The sequence below is a fragment of the Pongo abelii genome, chromosome 13 (assembly GCF_028885655.2).
Source record: "Pongo abelii isolate AG06213 chromosome 13, NHGRI_mPonAbe1-v2.0_pri, whole genome shotgun sequence".
Classification (NCBI taxonomy): domain Eukaryota; kingdom Metazoa; phylum Chordata; class Mammalia; order Primates; family Hominidae; genus Pongo; species Pongo abelii.
In genome coordinates, this window is record NC_071998.2 from 43,385,988 (window position 1) to 43,405,810 (window position 19,823).

Below are 19,823 nucleotides of genomic sequence, written 5' to 3' on the forward strand. Positions count from 1 at the left end.
CCTTGCACATCTTCTGAGGTCTGGATGGGGACACTTCCTTGGTAACAATGCTGCATATTTCATCTGCTGGCTTTTGCTGTACTGTAGTGCAATTTCCTGTCTACTCATCCATATGCCTCTTTAAACTGCAAGTTCCAATGCAGGGAGTATGATCAAGTATGTAAGGCCAGGTGAGTGGTATAGGAAATAAGAACTTTCAGAATTCAAATCATTTTCTTATTTGAAGAGATTCAAGCAGTGAGGCATGAAATAAATTCAAGGAGGAGGAATGGAGATAGCGAAGGATTAATTCAGAAATGGGAGAAAACATTTTGAAATAATATTTGTCCTATATACTTTGGAAAACAGTGATTTATTGGAACACCAGATGTCTCGGGACATCTTAATCACTTCACCAGACATCTTTTTTCTTTAAATGGTATCTCTCTATCCTCTTATCTGTGTTTAGTCTTAGGAAAGTTTTCATGGGTGATTTCCTTGTCCTGAGGAGCATAGTTCGTATGTTTGATGTCCCTCAGGAGTTCACAACTAGGTACTCATTTTTTATTTCCCTAATGGATCTGAAATAGACTGGCAGAAAAGGGATCCAAAGACCAATGATTGTTATTTATTGCTTAATTATTTAACATCTCTGGCAGGCTCATGCAGCACAGGTAAATTAGGGGTGAGAAGAATCTGTCTTCTTTTCCAATGCCTTGTTCTAAGTGCTAAACAACAGGTATACAGGTTTTTAAATCTCCTGTAGTATAACAGCCATAGACGGGACTATTAACTAATTTTTTTTAAAAAATAAAACCCAGTAGGACATTGGGGCAAATTATTTCAAATAGATGGCTTTTGGTTGTGTTACTGAGTTAGAAGGAATACTCGATTCAAAGGGTATTTTGGTATTTTAATGTTAACGTTTTCTTGTAATGATTACTCACTTACTCAATGGGTAGTTACCCAGCCCTGGGCTGGGATCAGGATAAAGAATCACAGCATTGTAGGATCTGAGGTTTCAGTGAGTTTTCTGGCCCTTCTCTTGCTTCTACGTGTTGATTTAGAGGCCACCTAAGAATAATTTTATTAGCATTACTTTATTTGCTTTCTATAAGTATAAAAATAATACACACTCATTGCAGAAAACTTTGAAGGAATGGAAAAGTACAATGAAGTTTTGAAAAATCACCTTATTACATATCTAAAAGAGTCACTGTTCACATTTCAGTATTATAGTATTTTATTCTCTTTATTCTGGCCATAATTTTAACATAGTTGCAATTATGTTGTAACATATGCAGCTTTGCAGATTACTTTTATCATTTAGATTATCACCTAAAAATGTTTATTAAAATATATATTAAATGTTAGAAAGTTATTATAAATATGTTTTAGTAACAGAATAACATCTTACTATATGAAAGTCCATTAGTAATTTGCTATTCTCCCAATTAACATTATCTGGTCCCAGCTACTTGGAGGCTGAGGTAGGAGGATCACTTGAGCCCAGGAGGTGGAAGCTAGAGTAAGCCAAGATCATGCCACTGCACTCCAACCTGGGCAACAGAGCGAGACCCTGTCTTCCCTCAAATTTTTTTTTAATAACACTATGATTAACATTTGTAAGTACCAATCATGTCCTTAGGCTATATTCCATTTCAAGGTAAAGAATTTCACTACCTATATTGTAGGCTTTTTAGTGGCTTAATATTTGGCCTGCTTTCCCAGCTATTTCTGTAAATATATCCTATGCTTCCATTATAGAGAAACTGTGGTTACTCAATTTGCAATTTGCCTTCTCTGTTTTTGAAGCTGTCTTCTCTTTCTAGAGTGACTTTTCATTTCTCTCCCCCATTGCCTCTCCCTACAGATCTTCTGTCCCATCCCCCAGTGTTCTACCTTATCTGCTTGGCAAACTCTTACTCATCCTTTAATGCTCAGCACAAAGCCAGCAAAGGCATCTGGAAACTTTGCTGACTTTCCTTGGCACGTATGCCCTGCCCCTACGCCACTGTCAGCTAAAACTCTCATCTTCTTTCACCCTCAGCACCTTGCACATGATCAGGCTGGAATATATAAAATTGCCATTTAACAGGTAAAAAATGGTTTAATAGTAGCAATTCATGTGGTTCTACATAATATGTACATACATACATCTGTGCTATTCTAACCACACTGCCTTTCCTTCTCTACCATTAGACTGTATCAGTGCCTGACACATAGTGGGTCTTTTGACATTTAACATTCTTTTGAAATGTCTTTTGAAAGTTCCAAAATGTATGCCTTTTTCTCTGCTGGTGTGCCAGAAACACTAATTATCACATAGTAGGTGTTGAATAAATATTTACTGAGTGAATTACTAATGAACACATTTTTAAGCCAATTTGCATTTTAGATATATGAATAGGTGAGAGGTCTCTTATTTTTGACTCTTTCTCATATTGACAGCTGATTGTTTCTTTCTAATTCTCTCAACTTCAATTCTGTTTTTCCTTTTAAGCCCAGTTTTCTCATCCTTTGAGCACTTGGTTGCTCAATAATATAATCTCTAGATTTTCCTTGTCATTTTTAAACAGGGGAAATAATGGCAACCACAGAGCTCTGCAGATTTGACCAGAGTGTCTGGTGAAAAGAGAGGATGTCCCTGATCTTTTGTAGCCTAGGTTCATCAAAATTCCAAGCATTAATTCCTCCCTGTATTAGTCCATTTTGAGGCTGCTGATAAAGACATACCCGAGATTGGGCAATTTACAAAAGAAAGGGGTTTAATGGACTTACAGTTCCATGTGGCTGGGAAGCCTCACGATCATGGCAGAAGGCAAGGAGGAGCAAGTCACATCTTACATGGATGGCAGCAAGCAAAGAGAGCTTGTACAGGGAAACTCCCATTTTTAAAACCATCAGATCTCATGAGACTCATTCACTATCATGAGAAAAGCACAGGAAAGACCTGCCCCCATAAATTCAGTCACCTCCCACTGGGTTCCTCCCACGAAATGTGGGAACTGTGGGAGTTACAATTCAAGATGAGATTTGAGTGTGGGCACAACCAAACCATATCACTCCCTTCTTGAGATTTTCATGGTGATGCATGAAAATTACCAGCAGCACATATGCAAAACTTTTCTGTGTCCTGGATAGCAAGCACTCTTAATCCATGCTCTTAGTGAGTAACCCAAGAGCAGATTGCCCTGTTGCTGATAAACTATCTAATCCTGACATTTTCTTCCTTCTTCCTGTCACTGTCTAAACTGGGGACATTTGAATCCTACAGATGTAAGACCTAAACAGTGAAAAGAAGAAAACGAAAATAAATGCCTCTTCTTTTCCACAGACTGTTGCTATTTTTAAAAACATCCTGGCTAATATATAAGAAGAAGAATATTGAAAGAAGTGGCAAAAATATGGCCTACTTTTGTATTTCACCTATTCGACATCCTCTTTTCTCATAACTGCTCTGTGGTTGATGATTGTTCATTTAAGGTGGTTAATGCAAATGGAAAGACAATTACCAAAGGGACGAGGATGCCTTCTCCCTCTCCCTGAGGGTTGGTCATAACATAAAATTATTATAAGGGAAGAATGAAACCTTCGCTAGTGAAGCTTCATGCCCTTGTTCACTCATGAACTGTCAGACCCTGCGGGCCCAGTTTTGTCCCTCCTTATCATGATAGATGACTGGTAGGGAGTTCACCAGAGGCAACAGATGGGCAAGAATTTTTGCATTATTTTCATGACTATATTTAATTTCATAGTGATAAAGTTGGGTTCTACATTTATTTTATCCACAGAACTTTTTTTCCTTGCTGTTTCAATGCTTGTAGAAGAGGTGTGAGTAGATTTTATCTTGGTATTCTATATTTTTTAAAAGGCAGGTTTCAGCTATAGTTGTGTCTTCCAGGTGGCGAGATTGGCATGATGCCTTGTTTTGACACCATTACATTGGTGGTTTCGGATGGAGAGGCTGGCCCTTTTGTGAATGTCTGTTGCTACAATGGACCCAATCCATCTGTTCCGCTTCATGCGTCCTTTCCAGTGTATGATCTCAACATCACGGTATACCCAGTAGACAACCAGCCACCTTCCATTGCAATAGGTGACAATGTGTTTTTCTGTTCCAGTACTATTGTCTGACCTAGTGTCATACCTGTGGTTCAGTGAGATAATACATTTCACTTATAGTCTAAAAAAGAAAACCAGCATACAGAGTTGTCCTTCAATAATTGCCTCAACACAAATTTGTGGAAAACCCAAATCTGTTAAGATTACAGGGCAAAAGAATTTACATGTTTAAAAATTTTAATATTTCTGTGTGGAGAGAGAATACGTGTGTTAGGATGTGTATGCGTGTGTGTGTGTGTGTGTGTCTTTGTGTGTGTGTTGGGACAAGGACAACATTGCAATCCTCAAATATTCTGATTTTATTTCACACGGGAAAATATAATTTGCTTGCTGAAGAGAGAGTAATTTATTTTATCCATAACAATTTCTATTAGAACAGAGTGAGTATACCGGAGAGACCATTTATATACATTTAACCTTATTTGCTTTTTAGAAAGTCATCTTTTCATAGGCATTATGTATATGTTCTGTCTCTCAGAAAAAAATTAAGCATATGTATGAATGTTACTGTAATTTGCAAACTATCTCCCAAGCAGTGTTCTGGAAAGAAAACATTATCCCAGCAGAATAATTAAGCATCAAGCCATTAAAAAAATCTTCGTTATGAGCAATTCATAATAGCTCTCAGGCAATTAACGCCCTGACAAACAGAGGTACCAACTGATCTTGAAGAGTACATAAACTACATTTAGTGGCTTAACATTAAAACAGTTTGGCAATTCTTACTTTCATTTGTCACTTCCATAGAGACACAAGGGAAATCAGAGTTCCTTGAGAATGACTAAAGGGCTGCGCTGGAGCAGTTAGTATTTCTGCTGTCTTTCCATTACCTTCCGACTTGCCTGGACAAGGAAAAAATATAATTCCATAGGTCAAAGTAAATTCACTCATTACCACTCAAGATTTTCACTTTAAAGAAAATTATGCCAAAGAAAATGAACATCTCCCATGGAAATGTTTTTGCACATGGGAGGCTTCTCTGAACTAGAATTTCAGTCACTGCATTTTGTCCTACCTCGTCTGTTTAGAGGATTTCATGCTAAGTTGTAATTGTGTTTTTATTTGTATGCAGGTCCCACGTTTGTTGTAAATGAGGGCTGCTCAAGAGCCCTTACTGTTAACCATTTGTCCGCCACTGACCCTGACACTGCAGCAGATGACTTGGAATTTGTTTTGGTTTCTCCTCCTCAGTTTGGCTACCTTGAAAATATACTCCCTTCTGTGGGTTTTGAAAAAAGCAATATTGGCATAAGTATAGGTAAGCTGTAGCTTCGTGACCAGCAATGACTCCCTTCCTTATATTTATGGATGCAATTGGCCAGGTCATGCTTAATAACTGTGTAAGGACTTTCAAAATGTTTAAAGCACCGGGTGTGGTGGCTGACACCTGTAATCCCAGCACTTTGGGAGGCCAAGATGGGCAGGTCACCTGAGGTCAGGAGTTCGAGTCCAGCCTGACCAATGTGGTGAAACCCCGTCTCTACTAAGTATAAAAAATTAGCCAGGTGTGGTGGCACATGCCTGTAATCCCAGCTACTTGGGAGGCTGAGGCAGGAGAATTGCTTGAAACCAGGAGGCAGAAGTTGCAGTGAGCTGAGATTGTGCCATTGCACTCCAATCTGGACAGCAAGAGCGAAACTCCGTCTCAAAAAAAAAAAGTTTAAAGCACCATATGTATTCAACGAATTATTATTACTATTATAGCTGATGCTTTTGAATCTTACTATTTTTCATTTAAATTTTTATTCTGACTTTCCCCATGCATGCAAATTTACTTCAAAATAAATGGAATTTTACTTAGGAAAAATACAAGAGTAAACATTGAAGAAAGAATGGTTTAAAAGGTCCTCATAACAACACAGGATGCCATGAGAGAGTGAATCTAGTGGGAGCTCACAAGGTCTCATTCTCACAACCTTTTAGCATTTTGAATAGATATTGGTGGAAAGGGTGAGGAAATATACTATGGCTGTCACACAGAGAAAGCCTGAAATGTTGAAGCAGATGACATTAATTTTAAAACCAAAACGTGTCCCAGATACTTAAATAGCTCTTGTATTTCAGGCAAAACCAAACCAACCAAAACAAAAACAGAAAGCAAAAACAAAGTCTTCCAAAGACATATAAATGATTCTCCCAACCCCTTTTGAAGAATGTCCATTTTAAATATGAAAGAGACTGAATTTAAGATTAATTGCATTCAATGTTACTCAATTTTTCTTGTGACTTAATGCACATCTTTAAGCATTTTTCTCTTTGGATTTAAGCCCATGTCAAAATACTGAAACAGCGGGTTAGCTAATTCCACTCAATCCAGCCCCTTACTTGATATGTACGTCTTCAAGTAGGCAGATGATTGATTGACTCTTATTTTGCCTTTACGTGACGGAGGTGGTCTCTTTTTATACTCAAGTATGACAGAGAACCATTCATGCAAAAGTAGTCATTTAATCAAGGGAAGGTCTCTGACATTTATTCTGAGTATCTGAAGTATTCTTGAAGTCCCTGTGCATACTGGTTAAAAAGTATTACTCTTCTGTTCTCCATGCAAATTTTATTCTTCTTTATGATCTATGGATATCTGCCTTTATGTTGATGGTTGGCTGTTGTAGCAGCCCTTGATAGCAGATACTTAGGTCAACTGCTATGATCTCTTATTTGCATTACTGAGAAATTGACTATTATTGGGTTAAGGATTAAGGACCAATAACTTGGAAAAAATTTTTTTCTTATTTATCTGTTCCATCTTGGTGTGCTCTAGATTCATTTCAGTGGAAAGACATGAACGCTTTTCACATTAACTATGTGCAGTCCAGGCATCTGAGGATAGAACCAACTGCCGACCAGTTCACGGTGTACGTCACAGATGGGAAGCAACACTCCTTGGAGATACCATTTTCTGTTATAATCAACCCCACAAATGATGAAGCTCCTGACTTTGTAGTGCAGAATATTACTGTAAGAAACATATCCAAATGTTCCATTTCTCTTTTATCATTTTGATTTTTATTTTCAATTAGTCCGTTTACATTGCTCTAAGTGCATTAACACATTGCATTGGTGAGGAGTGGGGAAGGCTATGTTATGTAATGCAATCGTTTGAAAATTATTAATCTTCCTGCCTTTCCTCTTTTGTTGGCATATGGGTTTCTCTGGAGAGCCCTTCAGTAATTATGAGAGAGAAAAAAAATCTACAGATGATTCCATCGATACCTACCTCCATTGTCTTGTATCTGCCTAGGGTTGGGGCTTCTGAAGTAATAAGACCACTGGGAAGTTGTCCCTTGCTCTTCTCTGGAAGTAGTCATGGTTTTTTCGTTTCTTGTTTTTTGAGATGGAGTCCCGCTCTGTCACCCAGGCTGGAGTGCAGTGGTGCGATCTCGGCTCACTGCAAGCTCCGCCTCCCGGGTTCACGCCATTCTCCTGCCTCAGCCTCCCGAGTAGCTGGGACTACAGGCGCCCGCCACCATGCCCGGCTAATTTTTTGTATTTTTACTAGAGACGGGGTTTCACCGTGTTTACCAGGATGGTCTTGATCTCCTGACCTCGTGATCCGCCCGCCTCGGCCTTCCAAAGTGCCGGGATTACAGGCATAAGCCACCGCGCCCAGCCAAAGTTGTCATGGTTTTACCTGCATTCCCTAGAGAGACTATTGGAGAGTGAAAAATATGAAGTCCTGTGTGTTACGGGCAAGCAGACTTTAAGCGTCACATAATTTTTTTTAGATAACCATATTTTGCTTTCTTGTAAGAAAATGCATTTATTTTGTAGATAGTTGGGCTTCTGTCAAGTTATGCTGCAAGAAGATTTGAGGTTTTAGTTTAAGTTATTATAATCCATTCCAAACCTGTCTACTAATCAGGTTTGGCATTTTATGTATATTGATCTAAAATTTTTGTTGTCCTAATCTCAATAATCTATTCAATCTGCAAGAAACAACCTCACGTTTTAGTCAAGCTCTATGAAGAAGGATATTATAACATATTTTAAGTTGCTTTATTAAAGTTCTTCAAGAAAAAGGCAAGGTCCTATTTAAAATGTTTTCATAAGTATACCATTGTAAGTTGAACTATGATGCCACTTTAATCTTTAATAAGTAGAGCTAGATAAAAGAAAATCGGCATTCTTTTAGCACAAGTATCATATATGGCAAGTGATTTTTTGTTAACACATGTTCAATAAAATGTGGTTGCAGGAGGGTGCCCTTCGAAGTCAGTAAGAGAGGGTGAAATGAAAGGATGCTTTAGGCCAGGCATGGTGGCTCACTTTGGGAGGCTGAAGCAGGAGGATCCTTTGAGCCCAGGAGTTCAAGGCCAGCCTGGGCAATGTGGCAAAACCCCATCTCTACAAATAATAAAAATAAATTTTAAAAATTAGCCAGGCTGGTGGCACATGCCTATGGTCCTAGCTACTTGGGTGCTGAGGTGGGAGGATTGCTTAAGCCTGGGTGGGTGAGTCTGCAGTGAGCCATGATTGAGCCACTGCACTGTAGCCTGGGCAACAGAGAAGACCATGAGGGAGGGAGGGAGGGAGGGAGGGAGGGAGGGAGGGAGGAAGGAAGGAGGGGAGGGGAGGGGAGGGGAAAAGGAAAAGAGAGAAAGGGAAAGGAAAAGAAAAAAGGGAGGGAGGGAAAGAAAGAGAAGAAGAGAGGAAGGAAGGAGAGAGAAAGAAAGAAAGAAAAGAGAAAGAGAAAGAAGAAAGGGAGGGAGGGATGGAAAGAGAGAAAGAAAGAGGATGGAAGGAAGGGGAAAAGGGAGAAAGGGAGAAAGGGAAAGGAAAAGAAAAAAGGAAGGGAGGGAAGGAGAAGAAGAGAGGAAGGAAGGGAGGAAAAGAGAAGAAGAGAGGAAGGAAGGAAGGAAAGAGAAAGAGAAAGAGAGAAAGAAAAAAAGAAAAGAAAGGAAAGAAAGAGAAAGAAGAAAAGAAAGAAAGAGAAGAAAGAAAGGGAGGAAGGGAGGGAGGGAGGGAAAGGAAAGAAGGAAGGAAGGAAGGAAGGAAGTTTTCACAAATTCAAATCATACATGTCCTTCAAGGCTTAATTACTTTCTCAGTCATGAAAACATCCTGATCTCTGCCCTTTTGTGATTCTTGTTTATGAATATCTAGCAGCACTAGAGATTTTCTTCCTTGAGTTATAGTTATTGATGGACCTTTGCAGTCTTACCTGACTTGGGTTGTTGAGAATGCTATGTAGCATAGTAACATTGCAAATTACCAACATGCATGTGTGGAATTTATATACTCTTATTATTTAGATTTTGCTATATTTCAAAACAGGCAACAGAAATACTTCTTTGTTCTCTCAATCCTCGTGAGAAAAAAAGATTGCATCAGCTAAGTAACATATTGTCAAGTTCTAAATGACTAGATACTACATGAAATGATAAACATTCAATTGTCTTTGTGTTTAAAGGATTATGAACCTGAAGTGGGTGTGAGAGGGAATGGGAAGAGTAGTTCAGGAAATTTGGAATTATAAGAATTGGAGGGAGATGAGGGACCCATTATGAAAATATACATAATTATGCATCCAGTAGCATCCTTTGGCATTGTTGTTGATTTCAATGGAAATACAGAAGTTTTTACTGCAATAACAAAAATAAAAACCACCAAATATGCTTAGTGTATGTAGCAGATATTTGTATCACTTATAAAGCAGATGGAAACAAGACTTGTAGAAGCAAGGAGATCCACGAGGATTGGTTTATGAAGGTGAAGGTTCTAGATTCAGTTTTACAACTGAACTTTTCCATGACTTCTTGAAAGCAAACACCGTCTTGGTTGCATTTTTCCCCTGACCTTTGACTTATGAACAATACATATTTTAAAAATTATATGTCCTTTGTCCTTCATGGAAATGAATAAAGTGCTTTGAAATCTACAGAAAAAAATGTAAGGGAGATTAATAGATCTGTTACTTATTTTACATTCCTATTAAACCAGCAATTTCTTTTTAGGACTCATCCTATATAAATCTCATAGAAAATTTGAAGTAGGATATATTCAAATGATTTCTTTTAAGCAGTTTGCCAAAGAAAGACAAGTTGTCTTTCATGCATTGTTGACTTTTCTGTTGTGTTCTTGCTCAGGTGTGTGAGGGTCAGATGAAAGAGTTGGACTCTTCCATCATCAGCGCTGTGGACCTGGACATTCCCCAGGATGCCCTGCTGTTCAGCATCACTCAAAAGCCACGCCATGGCCTCCTCATCGATAGGGGGTTTAGCAAAGACTTCTCTGAGAATAAGCAGCCAGCCAGCCCTCACCAGAAACATGCACCTGTTCACAGCTTTTCCATGGAACTCCTCAAGACTGGTATAGCATGTTCCACTTCCAAGCATTTGTTATTGTTGATTGAATAATTTAACCCATACTTATATGTGAAATCTAAAAAGGTCAAACTAACATAAGCAGAGAGTAGAATGGTGGTTACTAGAGGCTGAGAGTGGGAGGATTGGGGAGTTGTTGGTTAAAGGATATGAAATTTCGGTTAGACAGGAGGAATAAGTTCAAGAGATTTATCGTACAGCATTAGTGACCGTAGTTAACAATATATTGCATACTTGAAAATTCTTAAGACGGTAGATTTTAAGAGTTCTCACCAATCAAAAAAGATGAGTATGAGAAGTAATGTATCTGTTAATTAGCTTGATTTAACCATTCCACAATGTGGCCAGGCCTGGTGGCTTACGCCTGTAATCCCAAAACTTTGGGAGACCAAGACAGGTGGATCACTTGAGGTCAGGAATTTGACACCAGCCTGGCCAACATGGTGAAACCCTGACTCTACTAAAAATACAAAAATTAGCCAAGTGTGATGGTGCACTTCTGTAATCCCAGCTACTCAGGAGGCTGAGGCACAAAATCGCTTGAGCCTGGGAGGCAGAAGTTGCAGTGAGCCAAGATGGTGCCACTGCACTCCGGACTTCCAGCCTGGGCGACAGAGTGAGACCCTGTCAAAAAACAAACAAACAAACAAAAACCAAAATAAACCCATTTCACAATGTATACATGCATCAAAACACCCCGTTATATATCATAAATATATACAATGTTTATTTGCCAATTAAAAAATAAAAATTTAAAAATAATTTAACCTAGAAAAGGTAATAATACATCACAGAAATAGGGGGTGAAGAAATAGCATTCACCTACTTTATTCATTTGTCTCTCAAGGGCTCTCTCTAGGCCTGGATTAATGTAGGACGGGAAGCCCTAGGTAGAGGTAGTAGGTAATTGAAAAGGCAACAACATGTTTTCTTTCACTTTTAGACTACCATTAAAAATGATATTTGAGTTTTTATTGTATTTTCACTCAAACATTTAATGCTATAATAAAAAAAATCCTTTTTAAAACTATTGAGATCATGAAACTACATTTTAAGAGATTGGTCTGCCAACATTTCCACAGTTGAAACAAATATAGAACCACATATAATAACGCTCATTATTCTCTGAGGGGAAAATTTACTCTTTAGAGAAATAGCACATTGCATAGCAGCCTGAATTATTTTTTAATTACTCTTTTAAAAAATTCAATCTTATCCCATTTTTCACATATGAAAATACTTTTAAAAATTTGAGAAAAGTGTGCGGTTCCTGAATTACTGCTTCCTCCCATTCTCCTTCCTTAGGCGTTTTCTTTTCCTAGCCTGTAAGGTCCTTCCCCCTCCTTTGCCAGGCTAGCCAAGGCTGTGCCTTCAGAACGCACCTTTCTGTTAACCTCCGCTTGAGCCCCACCCAAGGTCTCCAAGCCACTCCTTCTCTGTGCTTGTTTCATCTTAGCACTTGTTTAACATTTTTCCAACTTCTTTTAGTTATTTGTTTCCCCAACTAGTGTGTAAGCTTTCTGCCTCAAAGGTTTTTTGTAATTGTTGCAAAAATCATCTCAGGTTTAAATTTAAAAAGTGCATTTATATATTTCTCAGCTTTTATCAATTGCAAAGAAATACATTCTAGGACATAAATGATGATATTACCAAATCAATAAACCACATGCTACAAATAATAGAATACATTGTTTAAAATTTTTTTTCAAATTTGACCAAGGAAAAAATAATAATAATTCAAAATTTACTCTCAAGAGAGTACATTTTAAAAAAATAAAATTTGTTGGTTATTATCTAGTTAAATAAGAATTATATGATCATTGTGTACAGTTTGGACACAGTCATTTTGAAGAAAAAATAAAAATTTCCTACATAAAAATTAGTATTTGGGTTAATATTTTGGAGACTTTCTCAGAAATTAGATTTTCACCTCTATTTTATCTGTGGTTCATTTATGGCTACATTTTTTAAAAAACTTTAGTGTATTCTCATAAACATGCCCCCAAACAAATATACAAAGTTTATAAAACTCTTCCCATATTATATAATCTGTTTTTCTTCTTACCCTTTTTTTTTTTCTTTTTGAGACAGGGTCTTGCACTGTCACTTAGGCTGGATTGTGGTTGTGCAGCCACAGTTCACTCCAGCCTCGACTTCCAGGGCTCAAGTGATCCTCTGACCTCAGCCTCCCAACTAGCTGAGACTACAGGCACAAGTCACCACACATACCACTGGCTGATTAAAAAAAAATTTTGTAGGACAACACAGGGTCTTCCTATGTTGTCCAGGCTGGTCTCGAACTCCTGGGCTCAAGTGATTTTCCTGCACTGGCCTTCCAAAGTGCTGGTATTATAGGAGTGGGTCAGCATAACTGGCCTCTTCTTACTTTTAAAATATTGAGACCGGGCATGGTGGCTCACACGTGTAATCCCAGCACTTTGGGAGGCCAAGATGGGTGGATCACTTGAGGTCAGGAGTTCGAGACCAGCCTGGCCAACATGGCAAAAACCAGACTCTACTAAAAGTGCAAAAATTAGCCAGGTGTGGTCACACCCATCTGTAACCCCAGCTACTTGGGAGGCTGAGGCATGAGAATCACTTGAACCCAGGAGGTAGATGTTGCAGTGAGCCAATATCATGTCACTGCATTCCAGCCTGGGTGACAGAGTGAGACTCTGTCACAAAAAAATTTGTTATTATTATTAAAAATGTAGCTTTTGATAATTACATAATAAAATCATCATATAGACTTACTATGCTGTAATTTTTTAAAAGAGATGACTTTGTCACCCAGGCTTGAGTGAAGTGGGATGATCATAGCTCACTGCAGCCTCAAATTCCTGGGATCAAGCATTCCTCCCTGCCTGAGCCTCTTGAGCAGCTATGACTACAGGAGTCACCTGGCTAGTGTTTCAGAAAAAAAATTCTTTTAAAGACAAGGTCTCATTATGTTTTCCAAACTGGCCTCGAACTCCTGGCCTCAAGCGATCCTCCCACTTGAGCCCCGACGAGCTGTTAGGACTATAGGTGCTCACCACTGTACTGGCTCCTGTGCTACAATTTTATACAACTATCTCCCACTTTAAAATATCCAGATAGTTTTCCATTTCTTGATATTAAAAGTTATATTTCAGTAAACATTTTATATAAATCTGGGTGCATATCTCCTAGTATTTTAGTAGCTTTGAAGTAAGTTTTGAAAATGTGAAATGTTAGGCTTCCGATTTTATTCTTTTTTGAGGCGGTTTTGGCTGTTCTGAGACTCTTGAATTTCCATTTAAATGTTAGGTAGATTTTAAAAAAATAGTTACATTGTTAATATTTAAGTTTTGATCTATTAAGAATTCATTTTGATGATTGGCTCGAGGTAGGGATATAACTCTATAATTTTCCCCAAATAATTAACTTTCTCAGTTTTATTTAAATACACTGCACCTTTGTTTATATAGTTTATTTAAAAATATATTCTTTCCTAACTGATTTTAAATAACACCCTTAATCAAATACTAAATTATTTAAATAAAAAGTCTTTAATAGGCTAAGAAGGCACTCTTTTATTTCATAAAACAAGTTTAATTTCACCCTACTGCACTGATAAATGAACTCTTGCTAATACCCCTGCCTTGAAAATTAAGACATTATCTGTGACATATGTCATGATGGTTCAATCATAAGGAAGATTTACTTTTTTTTTTTTTCCTTCTTCCAGGAATGAGGTTGACGTATATGCATGATGACTCAGAGAGCCTTGCTGATGATTTTATAATCCAATTGTCAGATGGGAAACATAAGATACTTAAAACCATTTCAGTAGAGGTCACCCCAGTTAATGATGAAAAACCAATGCTGAGCAAGTAAGCTACCTGAAAAGAGTCCCTTTCAGATTTCTATACAATTCTATGAAATCTACAATACTGGGTACAGGTGTGTGTGTCTCCCAAAGAAGCAAGTCTTCGCTAGCTCCTATCACAGCTTGCCCCTGCCACTCAGGCATGAGGAACCTTTAGTGCAAATGTTAGTTAAGGTAAGCTCTACTTAACAATCAGCCCTTTAATTACTTGATTTTCTTCTAAACATACTAATTAGTTGTAAAGAATAAGAATGACTGAACACACAGTATGGAATGAACAGTCTACTAAACATATAAACACATGCATTTACACCAACGTGACTGCACACCTACCAAAGTGCAATTAATATATAGATTCAACTAAAGTCTAATAACATTAACTGCAGACAGTCCTTACAACAGATTTGCTGAAACTTGTAACTAAGTGTGGCTGAGGGAAATAAATCAACCCACTTCTTTCATTATCTTGGTACTTTTTTGTCCACCAGTTCTCTACTGTGTTCCATATGGGTCAACACCCCCTCCCACCTCACATCGAAATCATCATTTTCTAAAATTCTGAGTGATATTATTCAATTGTAAACTTTCTCAGTATCTCCCTGTATTAGTCTGTTCTCACACTGCTACAAGGACATACCCGAGACTGAGTAACTTATAAAGAAAAGAGGTTTAATTTACTCACAGCTCTGTAGAGATTGGGAGGACTCAGGAAACTTACGATCATGGCAGAAGAGGAAGCAAACACATCCTTCTTCACGTGTGAAGGAGAGAGAAAAACAAGTGCCCAGTAAAGGGGAAAGCCCCTTATAAAACCATCAGATCTTGTGAGAACTGACTCACTATCATGAGAACAGGATGGGGGAAACTGCTCCATGATTCAATTATCTCTACCTGGTCCCTCCCACGGCACATGGAGATTATGGGAACTACAATCAAGATGAGATTTGGGTGAGGATACAGCCAAACCATGTCACTCTCTCTGTAGCTGCTCAGAGTTTGATCATAGGGTATTGAGTATTCATTAATTCTACTTCTATAGCCCCAGCCATTTCTTTTACAATTGGCAGCTGAACAGAGTTTTAGGGGACCAACTCTTCTCTACAGCTAGAAGTAAAAAAGCATCTGGTTCTTGGAACCTCCTTGATGACTTCACCTCTTTATTTAGTAGTGCAGCAGTAAGAGGCATGTTGTAGATAGTCTGGGTTTTTATCAGGGAGTGAATAACTTACTGAAAGCACCCAAACCCCCCAAATCTCTTCCACTCTGCAGAAAGGAGGGCCTCAAACAAGTCCCTTCCTTATCTGCCGCATATCCTGCTGTTCCCTGTGAGCCACTGATAAGGTTCTTAAAAAGCATTATGGGAAATACTGATGATAGATTTTTGGAGGGTTGCATCTCATACATCAGTTTGTCTGAAAGTATTCACCAAAAAATTTCTATTTTCTTATTTCTTAACTAATATGTTGGATTAGTATAGCCTTTATTTATAAATATGAAAATATGAAGGCTGTCACAGTATTACAGTACCTCCTTTTTGGTGATCTCATTTTAAGAGGCAGGGAGGTGAAAGCTGGCAGGGTGAGGGCCCTGGGGCATCCACTGGGGAGGGGTAAAAGCTGGCATTTATTAAGTGCTTACTATAGGACAGACAGTATATTAGATTCTTTCACATATATTATTTCATTAAATCCTCACCAAAATTGTGGAAAATACATATTGTTATCCTCACTGAGGAAAACTGAGACCAGAGAGGTAAAAGAGCTTACACTAGGCACCCACTCAACTCCATTTGACTCCAAAGGCGGTGCTCTTGTTACTAAACTCACTGGAATAGCTACATCTGCAGAATCATCAAACCTCCTTCAATCCTACTTCAAAAACCCTCCCTTTTCTGTGCTTCCTCTTTCCTTCTCTCCTGTGGATAGGAAGTAATATACTCTCTTTCTCTTCCATGTGTGTCCTTGGGCATATCACCTCTTTCCTTCTCCCGGAAACTGCTCCATTATTTTTTCCTCCAGTATCTTCAATCTCTCCCTTTTCATTTCCTCTGTTAACAAGACAAAGGGATATGGATTGTGGTTAAGAGAGCAAATGCTGGAGTCAGATTGATTCAGTTCAGCCACTTACCAACAGTGTGATCTTGAACATGTTGTTTAACCTCTCTCAATCTCTCTGTTAACCTCTCTGTAAATGAGGATAGTAGTGGTATCCTCTTAATAGGATTGTTGCAAGGATTAAATAAAATATGTAAACATGCTTGAAAGACTAGCTACTACATGGTAAGTGCTACTAAGTGTTATTGTTATTATTACAAGCAGATATCCTAATTGTAAAAATACAAAGACAAGCTAGTCCCCCATTCATTTCACTGAGGAACTTTTTGGGAGAGTAGTTTGTGCTTGCTTCTTCCATTTCTGCCCACTTTCTCCAATCTCCACTTTATTATTTTTTTCTTTCTTTCTTTCTTTCTTTTCTTTTCTTTTTTTTTTTTTTTTTTGAGACAGAGTCTCGCTCTGTCACCCAGGCTGGAGTGCAGTGGCGCGATGTTTGTTCACTGCAAGCTCCGTCTCCCAGGTTCACACCATTCTCCTGCCTCAGCCTCCCAAGTAGCTGGGACTACAGGCGCCTGCCACCACGCCTGGCTAATTTTTGTATTTTTGGTAGAGATGGGATTTCACCATGTTGGCCAGTATGGTCTCGATCTACTGAACTCGTGATCTGCCTGCCTCAGCATCCAAAAGTGCTGGGATTACAGGCATGAGGCACCGCGCCTGGCCCAATCTCCACTTTATTAAAGATGCTCCCTTAAAAGTTACTCTTGGCTTTCCCACCAAATCTAATGGCTCTTCTAACCTTCCTGGACTCTTTGAGAGCATGTAACACCATTTCTTTGCTATTCCTTTTAGCTACTGTAGAGGATGCTTTGGGTCTTGCAAATCACAGCCCCTCAGCCCATCTCTGATTCTGGTCCCGATCGTGGTAGAATTTGCCATGTCAGTGTCCCACCTCAGGTGTCCGCAGTGCCTCACTCCACTTTTCTGCCTCAGGGCTTTCATGCAGCCCATGTCCAGGCTCAGCAGAGAGCACTCTGGGGACAGCCCTTAACCTCGGTTGCTAGTAGATAAGATAAATGCTCCAGCTTCTTGTCCATTAGGAGCACAATTTGAATCACATCTGTGTGGTTCCTCAAGATACCCAGCAGGATTGAGCCCCAATTCTCCATAGCAGTAAAATACCCTTTGTTGCCTTTTTCTCCTTCCCTTTCTCTCCTACTCCCTCTCTCCTGCCTCCTGGAATCACTTCACAAATAAATTACCTTCCTTGTCCTAGGATCCTTTTAGGGTAACCTAGATTATGACACACCTTGTCCCCTCTCTTGGCTTCCAGACATTGAATTCTGACGCTGAATTCCAAACATTTCATTCTGACCAGAAATTTAATTCTGAATTCTTCCTACCAAACTCTTTATCTTCTTAATGACGTTGGCTTCCCGTTTTGATTAATCTATCTGACCGCTAATCTCCATAAGCCCTCAACCAACTGATTGCTTAGCTTTCTGGAATAATGGGATTCCCATTCTCTAGTAAAGAGGTGTGCAGATGTCACCACCCACTGCGAGGGAAGATGTCAGCCCTGGGTAGCAAGATACTCACCCTGAGTGAAAGTTGTTGGAACTGAGGTGTTCAGGTTTTGGCATCTCCGCGGAGGAGCGTAACACTGTTGATGCCAGTTGCTGGTTCTCAAATGTCCTTTATCTGAATCCCAAGAAATTCAGGCATCCCAATTTTTCTCAGAAACTCAGCGGTAAAATTGGACAGAGTTAGGCCCCATGTGATGACCACAACTGAGAGCTAGAAACACTGGTGGAAAGAGATCCCTTTCTCACTTTGGCAAGACCAGGGACAATGGCCATATAGGCTGTGAAGGCAGCAGCACCGCACAGTAAAGGAGCTATAGAAACCACAGCAGCAGTGGCTCTGGTAGGAGCAGCAGCAGCTCTACCCCAGCCTACTGTTCAAGAAGACAGGAGCTAACCTGGCATCTGTAACAATGGGAAAAGATGAATCTACAACAAGAACACATACCACCCAGAACATTACTTAGAAGAGGAAGAGTAATTTAGAGAGTCCCAGATTACCTAAATATCACCTAACTCAGAATGGCATATCATCAATGGCACTGGAACATCTGTAGGCCAGTCATTGAATCTCTTTAATTGAGTTTCTGTCTATAAAATTAGAACACTCATACCTAGCCCTCTTACTTCATGGAGCTGTTGTTGTGAGAGTAAAATGAAATACTGGAAACAAGATCATTTTATAGAATAAATTATAACTTACAAAATTGTAAAGTTCGGTACATGTAATCAATTAGAAGTGCCTAATTACCTCCTCCCACATTCATTAGGGCTGACCCATTGTCTTTTCAGACTTTCACATGTGAGGGTAGAGAGCCTGTTTCATTCCTCTCACTAGTCATCTTCAGTGCTTTGAGTGTTGAATATCATTCCTTAATTGTTGAAGATTGGGAACTGTGATAGTCAATATAAGTGTCCCCTACTAAAGGAATGTCTTCTATTTTTATATCAACCCAGACATTTTTCTTTTTACAGGAAGGCTGAAATTGCAATGAATATGGGTGAAACTCGTATTATTTCTAGTGCTATTCTTTCAGCCATAGATGAAGACTCGCCCAGGGAGAAGATTTACTATGTATTTGAAAGGCTTCCCCAAAATGGGCAACTTCAGCTTAAGGTTAGTGACTTTTTACTTTTATTTTTCAAAACTAATGTAGCAGGTATAAATCTTCTCAATATACACATTTCTATGATGGGATTTATTCTCTGATAGACATATATTTGCCCAGAAGTAGAAAATTTAATTTTACTAGTTCAGGGTGAATTCATGCTGTTCTCAAGTCTTTATCAACATGGGGTAAATTCAACAAATATTAAGATTCTTCATTGCTCCCTCTCCCGTAGGATTATCCCTAAATTCTGAGGGAGGGAATTACCGGGGTAAACCAAGCTGTCTGCTTTCTGAGGATAATCCAGGATCTTTTGTGATATCTTCATTTCTACCAGATTTTTGACTCGTGATTCATGTAACTTTCCTCTTTAGCATCCATCATCTCAATTATAAAACTCCTTCAAGTCTACAGTCTTTCTTGTTCTCTCAATCTCTCTCTCTCTCTCTCTCTCTCTCTCTCTGTGTGTGTGTGGGTGTGTGTATTTCAGCTAAATTCTAGATCATTCTCAGGAAAATGAAAACTTTCATTATTTTTTTCATGATAATCAGGTCCAGGGAAACTTGGAGGGCTGCCTCTAGCTCCTCTGGCCCTAATGTCTCTGTTAAAACATTATCTGAATCCCAGCACTTTGGGAGGCCAAGGCGGGCAGATCACAAGGTCAGGAGATCAAGACCATCCTGGCCAACATGGTGAAACCCCATCTCTACTAAAAATGCAAAAATTAGCCGGGCGTAGCAGCGCACACATGTAATCCCAGCTACTCGTTACTCCAGAGGCTGAGGCAGGAGAATTACTTG

General features: G+C 38.9%; 1 protein-coding gene across 18 annotated transcripts in view; it reads left to right on the forward strand.

The window, feature by feature from the left end:
* Window positions 1-19,823, forward strand: part of FREM1 (FRAS1 related extracellular matrix 1) — a 271,959-nt gene that overhangs the window by 181,254 nt on the left and 70,882 nt on the right. For all 18 annotated transcript variants that reach the window (XM_054519857.2, XM_054519849.2, XM_054519856.2 and 15 more), the window contains 6 exons: window positions 3,884-4,078; window positions 5,177-5,362; window positions 6,866-7,062; window positions 10,191-10,413; window positions 14,137-14,281; window positions 18,890-19,031. In XM_054519857.2, coding sequence (XP_054375832.2) covers window positions 3,884-4,078; window positions 5,177-5,362; window positions 6,866-7,062; window positions 10,191-10,413; window positions 14,137-14,281; window positions 18,890-19,031 — 1,088 coding nt within the window. The remainder of the gene's footprint in view (window positions 1-3,883; window positions 4,079-5,176; window positions 5,363-6,865; window positions 7,063-10,190; window positions 10,414-14,136; window positions 14,282-18,889; window positions 19,032-19,823) is intronic.